The 14,675-nt window shown below is 44.0% G+C and overlaps 1 protein-coding gene across 1 annotated transcript in view; it reads right to left on the reverse strand.

Annotated features, from left to right (window-relative positions):
* The window catches only part of LOC138638067 (mucin-4-like), a 497,598-nt gene that overhangs the window by 351,785 nt on the left and 131,138 nt on the right, over positions 1 to 14,675 (reverse strand). Inside the window, exons 29-32 of the mRNA XM_069727050.1 lie at positions 5,899 to 6,135; positions 5,632 to 5,754; positions 4,248 to 4,370; positions 3,276 to 3,401 (exon numbers count right to left, since the gene is read on the reverse strand). Coding sequence (XP_069583151.1) covers positions 3,276 to 3,401; positions 4,248 to 4,370; positions 5,632 to 5,754; positions 5,899 to 6,135 — 609 coding nt within the window. The remainder of the gene's footprint in view (positions 1 to 3,275; positions 3,402 to 4,247; positions 4,371 to 5,631; positions 5,755 to 5,898; positions 6,136 to 14,675) is intronic.

The raw sequence follows: 14,675 nt of genomic DNA on the forward strand, positions 1-14,675 counted from the left end.
GCTGCAGCCGCTGAGAGGAGACATCGCTGGAGCTGGGTGAGTATTTCTTGGCAAGCGGGGGGGACGCACAGGAGATTGGAGGCGGGAGGGGACGCAAAAACTTTATTTTTAAGGGGAAAGAAAAAAAAAGATTATTCATTCCTTCTTTCCAGCGAACACTGCTGGGAAGAAGGGATGAATACCGGCTTCAGCACCACACGCAGGGGAGACAGCGCTTACAGTAGCGCTGTCTCCTGCACGGCACACGGACTGCACATGGACAACATCCGTGTGCGGTACGTGTTATACACGGACCCATTGGCTTCAATAGGTCCGTGTAATACGTGCACTCCCACGAACACTGACATGTCTCCGTGTTTTTCAAACGGACACACGGTCCGTGAAAACACGCTGACATGTGCAGAGACACATTGATTTTAATGTGTCTACGTGAGTCAGTGTCTCCGGTACGTGAGGAAACTATCACCTCATGTATCGGAGCCACTGACATGTGAAACCGGCCTACGTGTGAGATTCCAGTGACATCGGCACAGCCAGGCAAATCAAATTGAGTGGGCGTCGACGTCTGTGACAGAACCGAAAATGAAGTACACCCCTATGACTAAAAGAGCAGGAACCACATAACTTTAATTATGTTCACAATATGTTGTATATAACTTGCGCAGATCAACAACTATAAAAGCGCATACAGTGGGGCAAAAAAGTATTTAGTCAGTCAGCAATAGTGCAAGTTCCACCACTTAAAAAGATGAGAGGCGTCTGTAATTTACATCATAGGTAGACCTCAACTATGGGAGACAAACTGAGAAAAAAAAATCCAGAAAATCACATTGTCTGTTTTTTTATCATTTTATTTGCATATTATGGTGGAAAATAAGTATTTGGTCAGAAACAAAATTTCATCTCAATACTTTGTAATATATCTTTTGTTGGCAATGACAGAGGTCAAACGTTTTCTGTAAGTCTTCACAAGGTTGCCACACACTGTTGTTGGTATGTTGGCCCATTCCTCCATGCAGATCTCCTCTAGAGCAGTGATGTTTTTGGCTTTTCGCTTGGCAACATGGACTTTCAACTCCCTCCAAAGGTTTTTTATAGGGTTGAGATTTGGAGACTGGCTAGGCCACTCCAGGACCTTGAAATGTTTCTTACGAAGCCACTCCTTGGTTGCCCTGGCGGTGTGCTTTGGATCATTGTCATGTTGAAAGACCCAGCCACGTTTCATCTTCAATGCCCTTGCTGATGGAAGGAGGTTTGCACTCAAAATCTCACGATACATGGCCCCATTCATTCTTTCATGTACCCGGATCAGTCGTCCTGGCCCCTTTGCAGAGAAACAGCCCCAAAGCATGATGTTTCCACCACCATGCTTTACAGTAGGTATGGTGTTTGATGGATGCAACTCAGTATTCTTTTTCCTCCAAACACGACAAGTTGTGTTTCTACTAGTGTTGAGCGATACCGTCCGATACTTGAAAGTATCGGTATCGGATAGTATCGGCCGATACCCGAAAAATATCGGATATCGCCGATACCGATATCCGATACCAATACAAGTCAATGGGACATCAAGTATCGGAATGTATCCTCATGGATCCCAGGGTCTGAAGGAGAGGAAACTCTCCTTCAGGCCCTGGGATCCATATTAAAGTGTAAAATAAAGAATTAAAATAAAAAATATTGTTATATTCACCTCTCCGGCGGCCCCTGGACATCAGCGGGAGGATCCGGCGTCCGGCACGGCTTCTTTCTTCAAAATGCGCGCCTTCAGGACCTGTGGAATGACGTCCCGGCTTCTGATTGGTCGCATGCCGCCCATGTGACCGCCACGCGACCAATCAGAAGCCGCGACGTCATTCCTCAGGTCCTAGAAGGCGCTCATTCTAGGACTTTAGCTGAGGAATGACGTCGCGGCTTCTGATTGGTCGCGTGGCGGTCACATGGGCGGCACGCGACCAATCAGAAGCCGGGACGTCATTCCACAGGTCCTGAAGGCGCGCATTTTGAAGAAAGAAGCCGTGCCGGACGCCGGATCCTCCCGCTGATGTCCAGGGGCCGCCGGAGAGGTGAATATAACAATATTTTTTATTTTAATTCTTTATTTTACACTTCCGATACCGATACCCGATATCACAAAAATATCGGATCTCGGTATCGGAATTCCGATACCGCAAGTATCGGCCGATACCCGATACTTGCGGTATCGGAATGCTCAACACTAGTTTCTACCAAACAGTTCCAGTTTGGTTTCATCAGATCATAGGACATTCTCCCAAAACTCCTCTGGATCATCTAAATGCTCTCTAGCAAACTTCAGACGGGCCCGGACATGTACTGGCTTAAGCAGTGGGACACGTCTGGCACTGCAGGATCTGAGTCCATGGTGGCGTAGTGTGTTACTTATGGTAGGCCTTGTTACATTGGTCCCAGCTCTCTGCAGTTCATTCACTAGGTCCCCCCGCGTGGTTCTGGGATTTTTGCTCACCATTCTTGTGATCATTCTGACCCCACGGGGTGGGATTTTGCGTGGAGCCCCAGATCGAGGGAGATTATCAGTGGTCTTGTATGTCTTCCATTTTCTAATTATTGCTCCCACTGTTGATTTCTTCACTCCAAGCTGGTTGGCTATTGCAGATTCAGTCTTCCCAGCCTGGTGCAGGGCTACAATTTTGTTTCTGGCGTCCTTTGACAGCTCTTTCGTCTTCACCATAGTGGAGTTTGGAGTCAGACTGTTTGAGGGTGTGCACAGGTGACTTTTTATACTGATAACAAGTTTAAACAGGTGCCATTACTACAGGTAATGAGTGGAGGAAAGAGGAGACTCTTAAAGAAGAAGTTACAGGTCTGTGAGAGCCAGAAATCTTGATTGTTTGTTTCTGACCAAATACTTATTTTCCACCATAATATGCAAATAAAATGATAAAAAAAACAGACAATGTGATTTTCTGGATTTTTTTTTCTCAGTTTGTCTCCCATAGTTGAGGTCTACCTATGATGTAAATTACAGATGCCTCTCATCTTTTTAAGTGGTGGAACTTGCACTATTGCTGACTGACTAAATACTTTTTTGCCCCACTGTATATAGTGTAAATAATTATTTCAGTATATTCCCATAGCAAAAATAAATCATTTCTTCAAAACTTTTTCCTTTCTAGTTTAGAATTAGTTACATTTTTTTTATCTAAAATATAAACTGATATTAAATGAGAAGTTTAACATTATCATAAAATAAATTTACATAAAAATTCACATGAAAATTAAACTATGTATTTTACCTGTACAGTTAATACCATCTCCCGTGTAGTATGCCAAGCAATGGCAATAAAAAGATCCGGCCACGTTAGAGCATATGGCATTTTGTGAGCAATTATTCAATCCAGGACTAGAACACTCATTAATATCTAAAATGAATTAAATGTAGATATTGCTTTAATTAAAATACTTTTATATCACTATTTATAGACTGTTAATGATAAAATCCTAATATACTCAAGACTTTAAAGTGATAACAGATGAGTATATGACTTTCTTTATGGGTGCAGTCAGTCAGCCATATAAATGGAGCAAGTTCAGAATGCCTTGCTCGGACTGTCAAACAGCTCTCCCGACTTGAGCGTAACAGCTGCATAGAAGCTGTCACAATAGGGTTTGGAGAGTCTCCGGCCAGTCCGAGCACTGCATTTCTAACGTCTAATTTATACTACCCACCTGACTGCACTCTATGACAAATGTACAGCACAATTCTATTCAGCGTTTTGTATGCCAGTCTTTATTGGCCATTGGAATGCAATTAAGAGGCCTACACTGCTATTAAACCAGCTAATAAACTGGAACTCTCGTACTCTCCCTCAATAAGGTATCACCCTATTGTGCGCTGTTTCCCATTTCTAGATTTACACAGTATGATACATCTGGTGCACTGTAAGTCTGTCTACTGTAAGGGTGCCTTTACATTGCATGATTATCGGGGAATGCTTAAGGATAATTGTGCAGCGTAAACACGCTGCTGATCACTCAAAGGAAAGAGAAAAAAACTCATTCATTGGGTGAAATGATCTTTAATCTTGCTTAAAAATCATTCTTCTAGGCTGTTCATGATCCTGTGTACATAAGACATGTGCACATCACAACCGTCTAAACACGTTAAATGACCATCAATTGTCTTCATTTGCACTGTCTTAGAATTAGGCACCATTAATAAAATGCCCCATTGTCTTTGGATCCTGCAAAAGCAATCCATTTCTTACCGACACAGTTGTCATTGTCTTCTGTGTACCCTGGCTGACAGATACATTTAAAGCTACCAATTTCATTTATACACAATTGTCCCGCTCCCGTGCAGTACTCTTCATCATCACATTCTACAATATCTAAGAAGAGAAGATATGTATAGTTAGTTATCTCCGGAAAGAATGACAAATTATCACTGACTTAAATATTCATTTGTGATCTGCATTCAGAAAATGTAGAAATGATGAATTAACTCCTAAAGAAACCAACACCTACTGTTCAGGCAAGGACACCGAGCATGGACTTTACCAGGAAGTCTGTGTTATTGTTCGGGTTTACCCTCCCAAACACTGGGTGTTTGTCGCTCTGTCATGTGCATGACAGCACGGAAAACACTGTGTTCCCCCATGCTACTTTTTTTAATTATGGGGGGCTGGTATTCTCAGGCTGGTAAAGGGGCCATGAATATTGGGCCCCACAGCCTTATAATAGCAGCCCGCCGCTGCCCAGAAAAGGCATATCTATAAGATGCACCAATTCTGGCACTTTGCCAGACTCTTTCCACTTGCCCTGTAGCGGTGGACAGTGGGGTTCATATTTGTGGGGTTGATGTCACCTTTGTACTGTCCGGTGACATCAAGCCCATGGGTTAGTAATGGAGAGTCATCTATAGGGCTATGTTTCCAAGGTCCAGAATGGCAGCGCTTGGGATGCAGCGGACACCCGCCCCGTCCAGAGCGCTGCTGGCTTTTGTAAGCGCGGTGTCGGATGCGATAAGTACTACTGCTGTCAACATATCTGTGATATCTCATCATTTTGAATGGGTGCATAAAGGTAATCTGTCTATGCTCGCATTTAAAGGATCAGAAAAGGTCCAAAAACTGTTTAGGTGAGGTAATTTCAGAAGAGAAATATTAAACAGAGAAACCTTCCAGATCTTTATGTTAAATACCAGAACCTCATTGGGCCTTAATGTGAGACAAGACATGATTTTACAATATATGTAAGCTTTCTTGTTATGGTATGTTTCATTTTGTAGTCATTTGTCCTTTGTTTAGTGTTCACGTGCTCTCAGGTGTGCCAGTTTGGTTGTGCCGATATTATTGGCAACAAGTAGCATGTGACCGGTGTTTGACTCTTATAGTCTTATACTCTTATGTATATAGACTGTTCCAACATACGCTGTGTAACCAGGAGGAAGGCTTGTTAAGCCAAAACGCTTTGGTTTATTGCCACTAGAGGAACCACCATCATTTTAGCTTGTTCAATAAATCATGGATTTTACTCCACTGCCTGTAGCCTAGCTGGATATTTTCTTTTTTTTCTCCATGGCAAATTTTATCGCTGATAGGGAACGGTTTTGCAATGTGATGGAAAATATTACATCAGTCATGTACTTACCCTCGCAAGTTCCATTATCATGGATAAATCCAGTGTTACAAGAGCATTCATAGCTACCATTCGTGTTCGTACAGGATGCATTTACCCCACAAATAAGGACATTTTCAGAACACTCATCAATATCTGCAAAACGATATGGACAAAATGCATTTGTTGATAGATACAGAGAATTATTCATTAGTAAGATAATATAAAAAAAGGAAGGTTTGTACAGAGTGTCCAGCTGTAAGCCTTGCATTTTTGGAGGTAAGGAACATATATACTCACCGGTACATTCCATCCCATTACCAGAGTACCCGTCCCTGCATGTACAGATGTAGGAGCCTTCAGTGTTGCTACAGTCCGCCCAGAGACTGCAGTCATTCATTGTTGTACACTCATCAATGTCTGTGCAGTCTTCTCCACCATATCCTTGGTGACATTCACATTTGTATGAACCAGGTGTGTTGGTACAATTTGAATTGTCTGGGCACGCCGTGACACTATCCAGGCATTCATCTATATCTGTAGTGTTGAGTAGAAAAATCTGATAAGCAAAATGTCATAACAACTGTGCAAGGTTTCAGTGGTGGCAACCACCTTTATAAAGTGTATAAGATGTTGTCCCAGTTTGATAGATATTTGGAACATGATATAATAGTATAATAACTGTACTACTGTAAGGAGGTGGCTGGGACCCTCATGTACCTTCTCTCTTCTAAACACTGAGCACATGTGTCATGTGCAGCACCCTGACAGTTATTCATGTTCACTAATGCTAATGTATTGTGCGGTTCCCTAATGTTCATTAATGTGTGTCATGTATTGTAATGTGATGCATTTAGTTATATACTGTGTGTAAGCTTAGGGACAGTATAGGACCATAGGGGATTAGAATAGAGGGGGCACATTAGAGATAGAGAATAGGATAGATAAGAGTATTATTTTAGGCACAGGCAGCAAGGAGTTATGTAGATGAGCGGGGCACAGAGCAGAGCAGCACAGAGCAGGGAGATACAGGACAGACACTTCCTGGTTCCATCAGACACCCGGGCAGTCTGCCCAAGAGGTAGAACGTATACAGTGAGGCAGTTACAGGCTGTGGGGGATAAGTCTGCTGATAACAGTAAGTGGCCCCCGGCTGAAGAATAGTGCAGTCGGGCACCAACTCAACAGGAGCATCCCCAAGAAGGATCTGGGGACTAAGACCAGGGCGGGAGCAGCTGAGATAGTGTTCCAGGCACCTTTCCCTATTGGAACCGGACAAGGTGCTGACAGGGAGCTGGTGATGCTGAAGGTATAGATGGGACACGAACTATCCAAAGATGCTGCCTGGATGGCAGAGGAAAAGAAAGTGCAAACAGGATAGTCTGGCTAAAGGTACGGCTGTGAATGTCGAGTGTAAAGAGAGAGAAATGACAGAGATACTAGAGTCTGCCCATATGGCAGAGGAAGGGAAAGTACAGGAAATGTTGCCCTGTGTGAATTGTGCTGCTGATGTGAAGAATGCAGATAAGAAGATGTCTCTGTGTTTGAACTGTGCTGTCTGAGAGATGAATACACTGCTGTCTAGTAAAGTTAAGCTGTTGGAAAAAGACCTCGTCTCTGAAATGATTTGCAGAGCTCACAAATGCGGAGCCGGCATGGCAGCAGCTGAGGGGAATCTGACAGAGCCTGTGAGTGTGCTGTGGAGCAAGCTGCACATGCAGCACAAGGGACTTTATTTATCTTTTCATATACAAGGTGCTGGGGTGCTCCCTGACTGTTGCTTAGTGAACTCGCCCATGACTACAACCCTGTGTCATCTTGTTACACTACACCATGTAAAAATGTCCAAGTATGTTTTTATTATGAGCGCGATAAATATGATATTCAATATGTGAAGAGAACGTAAGAAATGTTACATGTGTTACCCGGGCATGTCATGCTGATCAGACAACTGACACCACTACTGATCAACTGTTAAGGTACCGTCACACTAGACGATATCGCTAGTGATCTGTGACGTTGCAGCGTCCTCGCTAGCGATATCGTCCAGTGTGACAGGCAGCAGCGATCAGGCCCCTGCTGTGCTGTCGCTGGTCGGGGAAGAAAGTCCAGAACTTTATTTGGTCGCTGGACTCCCCGTAGACATCGCTGAATCGGCGTGTGTGACACCGATTCAGCGATGTCTTCGCTGGTAACCAGGGTAAAGATCGGGTAACTAAGCGCAGGGCCGCGCTTAGTAACCCGATGTTTACCCTGGTTACCATCATTAAAGTAAAAAAAACAACCGCTACATACTTACCTACCGCTGTCTGTCCTCGGCGCTCTGCTTCTCTGGTCTGGCTGTGAGCACAGCGGCCGGAAAGTAGAGCGGTGACGTCACCGCTCTGCTTTCCGGCTGCCCGGCGCTCACAGCCAGACCAGAGAAGCACAGCGCCGAGGACAGACAGCGGTAGGTAAGTATGTAGCGTTTGTTTTTTTACTTTTTAGGATGGTAACCAGGGTAAACATTGGGTTACTAAGCGCGGCCCTGCGCTTAGTAACCCGATGTTTACCCTGGTTACCGGGGACCTCGGGATCGTTGGTCACTGGAGAGCTGTCTGTGTGACAGCTCTCCAGCGACCAAACAGCGACGCTGCAGCGATCCGGATCGTTGTCGGTATCGCTGCAGCGTCGCTTAGTGTGACGGTACCTTTAATATCTCTGATTGAGGATGGATGCAAACAATGAACATGGCTGAACTGCAAAGCTCCCTTTAGTTTGTAGAGGCTGCTTTAAGGTACAGCAGATCTGCTGCTACTTAAGAGGATAGGAAATGATCTGCAGACCTCGGCAGTTGAAGCTACAAAATAAACATATCTGTGCAGTCAGCTCTACTCACTGTTTACATCAGGTCACTGCCGGGCTTCTAACAACTGATCAGTAGGGGAGTCAGTTGCCTGATCTTTACAGAGTTAACTATATTTCCACACTGCGGTAGGAAGAGTTAAGCAGGCTTAGGAACTAGTTTCCTTTTACTAATGTAGTTGGGGGGGCATAGGGGATGGTCGCCCAGGGCCTTGTGCTCTGAGGGGGCCCACCCGAAACTTCACTACTGTAACTGTATTGGAGTGCAAAGAGCACCCATTCAGTTACGTTCTGTGGCAGAGCTGGGAGAATCGATCACCTTTCACTGCCACCTGGTCGGTATGGGACCCCTGAGGAGGAGGGGGACCTGCTGCCAGCAGTGGGCCCCCCACCCGTCATCTCAAGTTCAACTGTATCGGCTAGTAAGTCACCATCTATAACTGTACTGTGATCTCTTATACAGTGGGGGAAATACGTATTTGATCCCTTGCTGATTTTGTACGTTTGCCTACTGACAAAAACATGAACAGTCTATAATTTTAAGGGTATGTCAATTTTAACATTGTGAGATAGAATATCAAAATCATAATCCCGAAAATCACATTGCTGCATTTCCTAAATTTTTGCCAAATTTCCATTTTTTTCACAAATTAACGCAAGTCCTATTGAAGAAATGTCTACTATCATAAAGTATAATATTTCATAAAGTACAATATTTCTCAGAATCAGTGGGGTCCATTGAAGCGTTCAAGTGTTATCACATCATAAAGTGATAGTGGTAAGAATTGTAAAATTTAGCCTGGTCATGAAGGTGCAAACAGCCTTGGTGGGTAAAGGGTTTAAATAGCACCTTAAAGTACTTTTGCATTATACATATCCATAATATAAGGATATACCTGGCCAATTTAGATTTTTCTTATCTATGGAAGTATGTGTTTTTCATAATGTTGCAATATCATTCCATATTAATAATAATAATTAAACGTTATATTTTAATTTGGGTCTTTAATTAGGGGATCTTAACTTGCCTATGGCAGTTTGTTAATACAGTATAGTTACAGAATATACTCCTATGCTGACTTTGAAACAGTATTGCTCTTTGTTGTATGTAACAGAGAATACCCAAATGTGACACCATTTTAAAAACTGCACCCCTCAAAGTGCTCAACATTCAAGAAGTTTACTAACCCTTTTGGTGCTTCACATGAATTATAGCAATGTGCAAGGAAAATATTTAAATTTTTCCTAAAAAAATGTTCTTTTAGCCCCAAATTTTTCATTTTCACAAGGGTAACAAGAAAAAAAATGTACCACACAATTTGTTGCTAGAATGCTTATGAGTACACTGATACCCTATATGTGGTGGAAAACTGCTGCTTGGATGCACAGCAGGGCTTGGAAGCAACATTTGACTTTTGGAGCATAAAATTGTCTGGAATAAATAGTGGATGTCATGTCATGTTTGCAGAGCCACAGATGTGCCTATACAGTGGAAAAACCCCACAAATGACCCCATTATGGAAACTATACCCCTTAAGAAATTTATCTAGAGGTTTTGCAAGCATTTTTAGCCCTCAGGCGATTCACAGAATTGTATAATGTTGGGCTGAGCAAATGATAAATTACCATTTTTTTCCACTAAAATTTTGCTTTTCAAGTCTGGTTCCAAGTTTTAAATTTTCAAAATGACTGAAAGGTGAAAACGAGTTCTACACAGCGATACAATTTGTTACACAAATCCAGTGTACATGAATACGCCATATGTGGTCAAAAAAGTACTTTTGAAGCATAGTATGAAGCTCAGAAGGGAAGGAGTGCCAAATAATAGTGCAGATTTTGCTGTTAAGGTTTGCGGGTGACATTTTATTTTGGCAGAGCCCCTGAGGTGCCAGAAAGGCAGAACCCCCATCAGTGCCTCATTTTACAAACTACCACCCCTCAATTAATTAATCTAAGGATGCAGTAAACACAATGACTGTTATGATGCGGTGGTCTAGGAGCAACATGGAACGAGCTCTGAGGGAAGTGGTAACTGTACTGACCACAGACCCTAAGCTCAGCACAACACTAGAAGCAGCCGTGGAATGCTCCTAACTCTCCCTAGGCATCTCGTCACAGCCTAAGAGCTAACTACCCCTGAAGACAGTAGCAGGAAAACTATCTTGCCTCAGAGAAAATCCCCAAATGATAGATTAGCCCCCCACAAATAATGACTGTGAATGGAGAGGAAAAAGACATACACAGAATGAAACCAGGATGAGCACAGGAGGCCAGTCTAGCTTGATAGATAGGACAGGATGGAATACTGTGCGGTCAGTATAAAACACTACAAAAATCCACGCAGAGTTTACAAAAAATCTCCACACCTGACTAAAGGTGTGGAGGGTAACTCTGCTTCCCAGAGCTTCCAGCAAGACAGAAAATACTTCAAACTGATAATGCTGGACAAACAAAGAAAGCACAGAATGGATAAGACCACAAACTATGGACAGAAAAAGTAAGCAAAAACTTACCTTTGCAGAACTGGTCAGGATAACAGGGAACTCCAAAGAGATGTGAATCCAAATAGGAACCATTTACAAGTGGCACTAGCTGAAGGAACAGCCAGGCTTAAATAGGCGAGAGAGGAGATGATAAGTGGAGGCAGCTGAAACAGCTAACTCCAAGGAGCAGCCATACCATTTGAAACCACAAGAGGGAGCCCAAGAGCAGAACTCACAAAAGTGCCACTTACAACCACCGGAGGGAGCCCAGGAGCAGAATTCACAACAGTACCCCCCCCTTGAGGAGGGGTCACCGAACCCTCACCAGAGCCCCCAGGCCGATTAGGACGAGCCAAATGAAAAGCACGAACCAAATCGGCGGCATGGACATCGGAGGCAACAACCCAAGAATTATCCTCCTGGCCATACCCCTTCCACTTGACAAGATACTGAAGCCTCCGCCTCGAAAAACAAGAATCCAAAATCTTCTCAACCTCATATTCCAACTCCCCCTCAACCAACACCGGGGCAGGATGGTCAACCGAGGGAACAACGGGCACCACATATCTCCGTAACAAAGATCTATGGAAAACATTATGAATGGCAAAAGAGGCTGGAAGAGCCAAACAAAAAGACACCGGATTAATAATTTCAGAAATTTTATAAGGACCAATAAACTGAGGCTTAAACTTAGGGGAGGAAACCTTTATAGGAACATGACGAGAAGACAACCAAACCAAATCCCCCACACGAAGCCGGGGACCAACACACCGACGGCGGTTAGCAAAACGTTGAGCCCTTTCCTGAGACAACGTCAAATTGTCCACCACATGAGTCCAAATCTGCTGCAGCCTGTCCACCACAGAATCAACACCAGGACAATCAGAAGGCTCAACTGCCCAGAAGAAAAACGAGGATGAAAACCAAAATTACAAAAGAAAGGTGAAACCAAAGTAGCCGAACTAGCCCGATTATTAAGGGCAAACTCGGCCAACGGCAAGAAAGCCACCCAGTCATCCTGATCAGCAGACACAAAGCATCTCAAATAGGTCTCCAAGGTCTGATTAGTTCGCTCAGTTTGGCCATTAGTCTGAGGATGAAACGCCGAAGAAAAAGACAAATCAATGCCCATCCTAGCACAAAAGGCAAAAGGCATCCTAGCGCAAAATGAAGAGACAAACTGAGAACCTCTGTCAGAGACAATATTCTCCGGAATGCCATGCAAACGAACCACATGCTGAAAAAATAATGGAACCAGATCCAAGGAGGAAGGCAACTTAGGCAAAGGTACCAGATGGAACATTTTAGACAACCGGTCACAAACAACCCAGATAACAGACATCTTCTGGGAAACAGGAAGATCCGAAATAAAATCCATGGAAATATGCGTCCAGGGCCTCTCAGGGACCAGCAAAGGCAAAAGCAACCCACTAGCGCGGGAACAGCAAGGCTTGGCCCGGGCGCAAGTCCCACAGGACTGCACAAAAGCACGCACATTGCGCGACAAGGAAGGCCACCAAAAGGACCTAGCAACCAAATCTCTGGTACCAAAAATCCCAGGATGACCAGCCAACACAGAACAATGAACCTCAGAAATAACCTTACTTGTCCATCTATCAGGAACGAACAGCTTCCCCACTGGAAAGCGGTCAGGCCTATCAGCCTGAAATTCCTGAAGCACCCGCCGCAAATCAGGGGAGATAGCAGAAAGAATCACCCCGTCCTTAAGAATGCCAACCAGCTCAAGGACTCCAGGAGAAACAGGTGAAAAACTCCTAGAGAGGGCATCAGCCTTAACATTCTTAGATCTCGGAAGATACGAGACCACAAAATCAAAACGGGAGAAAAACAGGGACCATCGAGCCTGTCTAGGATTCAGCCGCTTGGCCGACTCGAGGTAAATCAGATTCTTATGATCGGTCAGGACCACAACGCGGTGTTTAGCACCCTCAAGCCAATGTCGCCACTCCTCAAACGCCCACTTCATAGCCAACAACTCCCGATTGCCGATATCATAATTGCGTTCCGCAGGCAAAAACTTTCTGGAAAAAAAAGCACACGGTTTCATCAAAGAACCATCAGATTCCCTCTGAGACAAAACAGCCCCTGCCCCAATCTCAGAAGCGTCAACCTCAACCTGAAAAGGAAGAGAAACATCCGGCTGACGCAACACAGGGGCAGAAGTAAATCGGCGTTTAAGCTCCTGAAAGGCCTCAACAGCCTCTGAGGACCAATTCGTTACATCAGCGCCTTTCTTCGTCAAATCAGTAAGGGGCTTAACCATACTGGAAAAATTAGCAATGAAACGGCGATAGAAATTAGCAAAGCCCAAAAATCTTTGAAGGCCCTTCACAGATGTGAGTTTGATCCAGTCATGAATAGCTTGGACCTTAACAGGATCCATTTCCATAGACGAGGGAGAAAAAATAAAACCCAAAAAAGAGACCTTCTGAACTCCGAATAGGCACTTGGACCCCTTCACAAATAAAGCATTATCACGAAGGATCTGGAACACCATCCTGACCTGCTTCACATGAGACTCCCAATCATCGGAAAAAATCAAAATATCATCCAAATATACGACCATGAATTTATCAAGATAATTGCGGAAAATATCATGCATGAAAGACTGGAACACAGATGGAGCATTAGAAAGCCCAAATGGCATCACAAGATATTCAAAATGGCCTTCGGGCGTATTAAATGCAGTTTTCCATTCGTCACCCTGTTTAATACGAACAAGATTATATGCCCCTCGGAGGTCAATCTTAGTAAACCACCTAGCCCCCTTAATCTGAGCAAACAAATACGTAAGCAAGGGCAAGGGGTATTGGAATTTGACCGTGATTTTATTAAGAAGACGATAATCAATACAGGGTCTCAAGGAGCCATCCTTCTTAGCAACAAAAAAGAAACCCGCTCCCAAAGGTGACGAAGAGGGCCGAATATGCCCCTTCTCCAAAGTCTCCTTAACATAACTCCGCATGGCAGCATGCTCCGGCACAGACAGATTGAAAAGTCGGCCCTTAGGGAACTTGCAACCAGGAATCAAGTCAATAGCACAATCATAGTCCCTGTGCGGAGGAAGGGAACTAGACTTGGGCTCATCAAATACATCCAGGAAATCTGACAAAAACTCAGGAACCTCAGGAGAGGGGGAAGAGGAAATTGACATCAAAGGAACGTCACTATGTACCCCTTGACAACCCCAACTAGTCACTGACATAGTTTTCCAATCCAGCACTGGATTATGTTCCTGTAACCATGGGAAACCTAGTACAACAACATCATGCAGGTTATGCAACACCAGAAAACGGCAATCTTCCTGATGTGCTGGAGCCATGTACATAGTCATCTGTGTCCAGTACTGAGGTTTATTCTTGGCCAGGGGTGTAGCATCAATACCCCTCAAAGGAATAGGGCTTTACAAAGGCTGTAAGGAAAAACCACAGCGCCTGGCGAACTCTAAGTCCATTAAGTTCAGGGCAGCGCCTGAATCCACAAATGCCATGACAGAAAAGGACGACAATGAGCAAATCAGGGTTACAGATAAGAGAAATTTAGGCTGTATGGTACTAATGGTAACAGACCTAGCGACTCTCTTAGTACGCTTAGGGCAATCAGAGATAATATGAGTAGAATCACCACAGTAGAAACACAGCCTATTCTGACGTCTGAATTCCTGCCATTCTTTTCTAGTCAAAATCCTATCACATTGCATAGGTTCAGGACTTTGCTCAGAGGATACTG

Source organism: Ranitomeya imitator, chromosome 5 (assembly GCF_032444005.1).
Source record: "Ranitomeya imitator isolate aRanImi1 chromosome 5, aRanImi1.pri, whole genome shotgun sequence".
Lineage (NCBI taxonomy): Eukaryota > Metazoa > Chordata > Amphibia > Anura > Dendrobatidae > Ranitomeya > Ranitomeya imitator.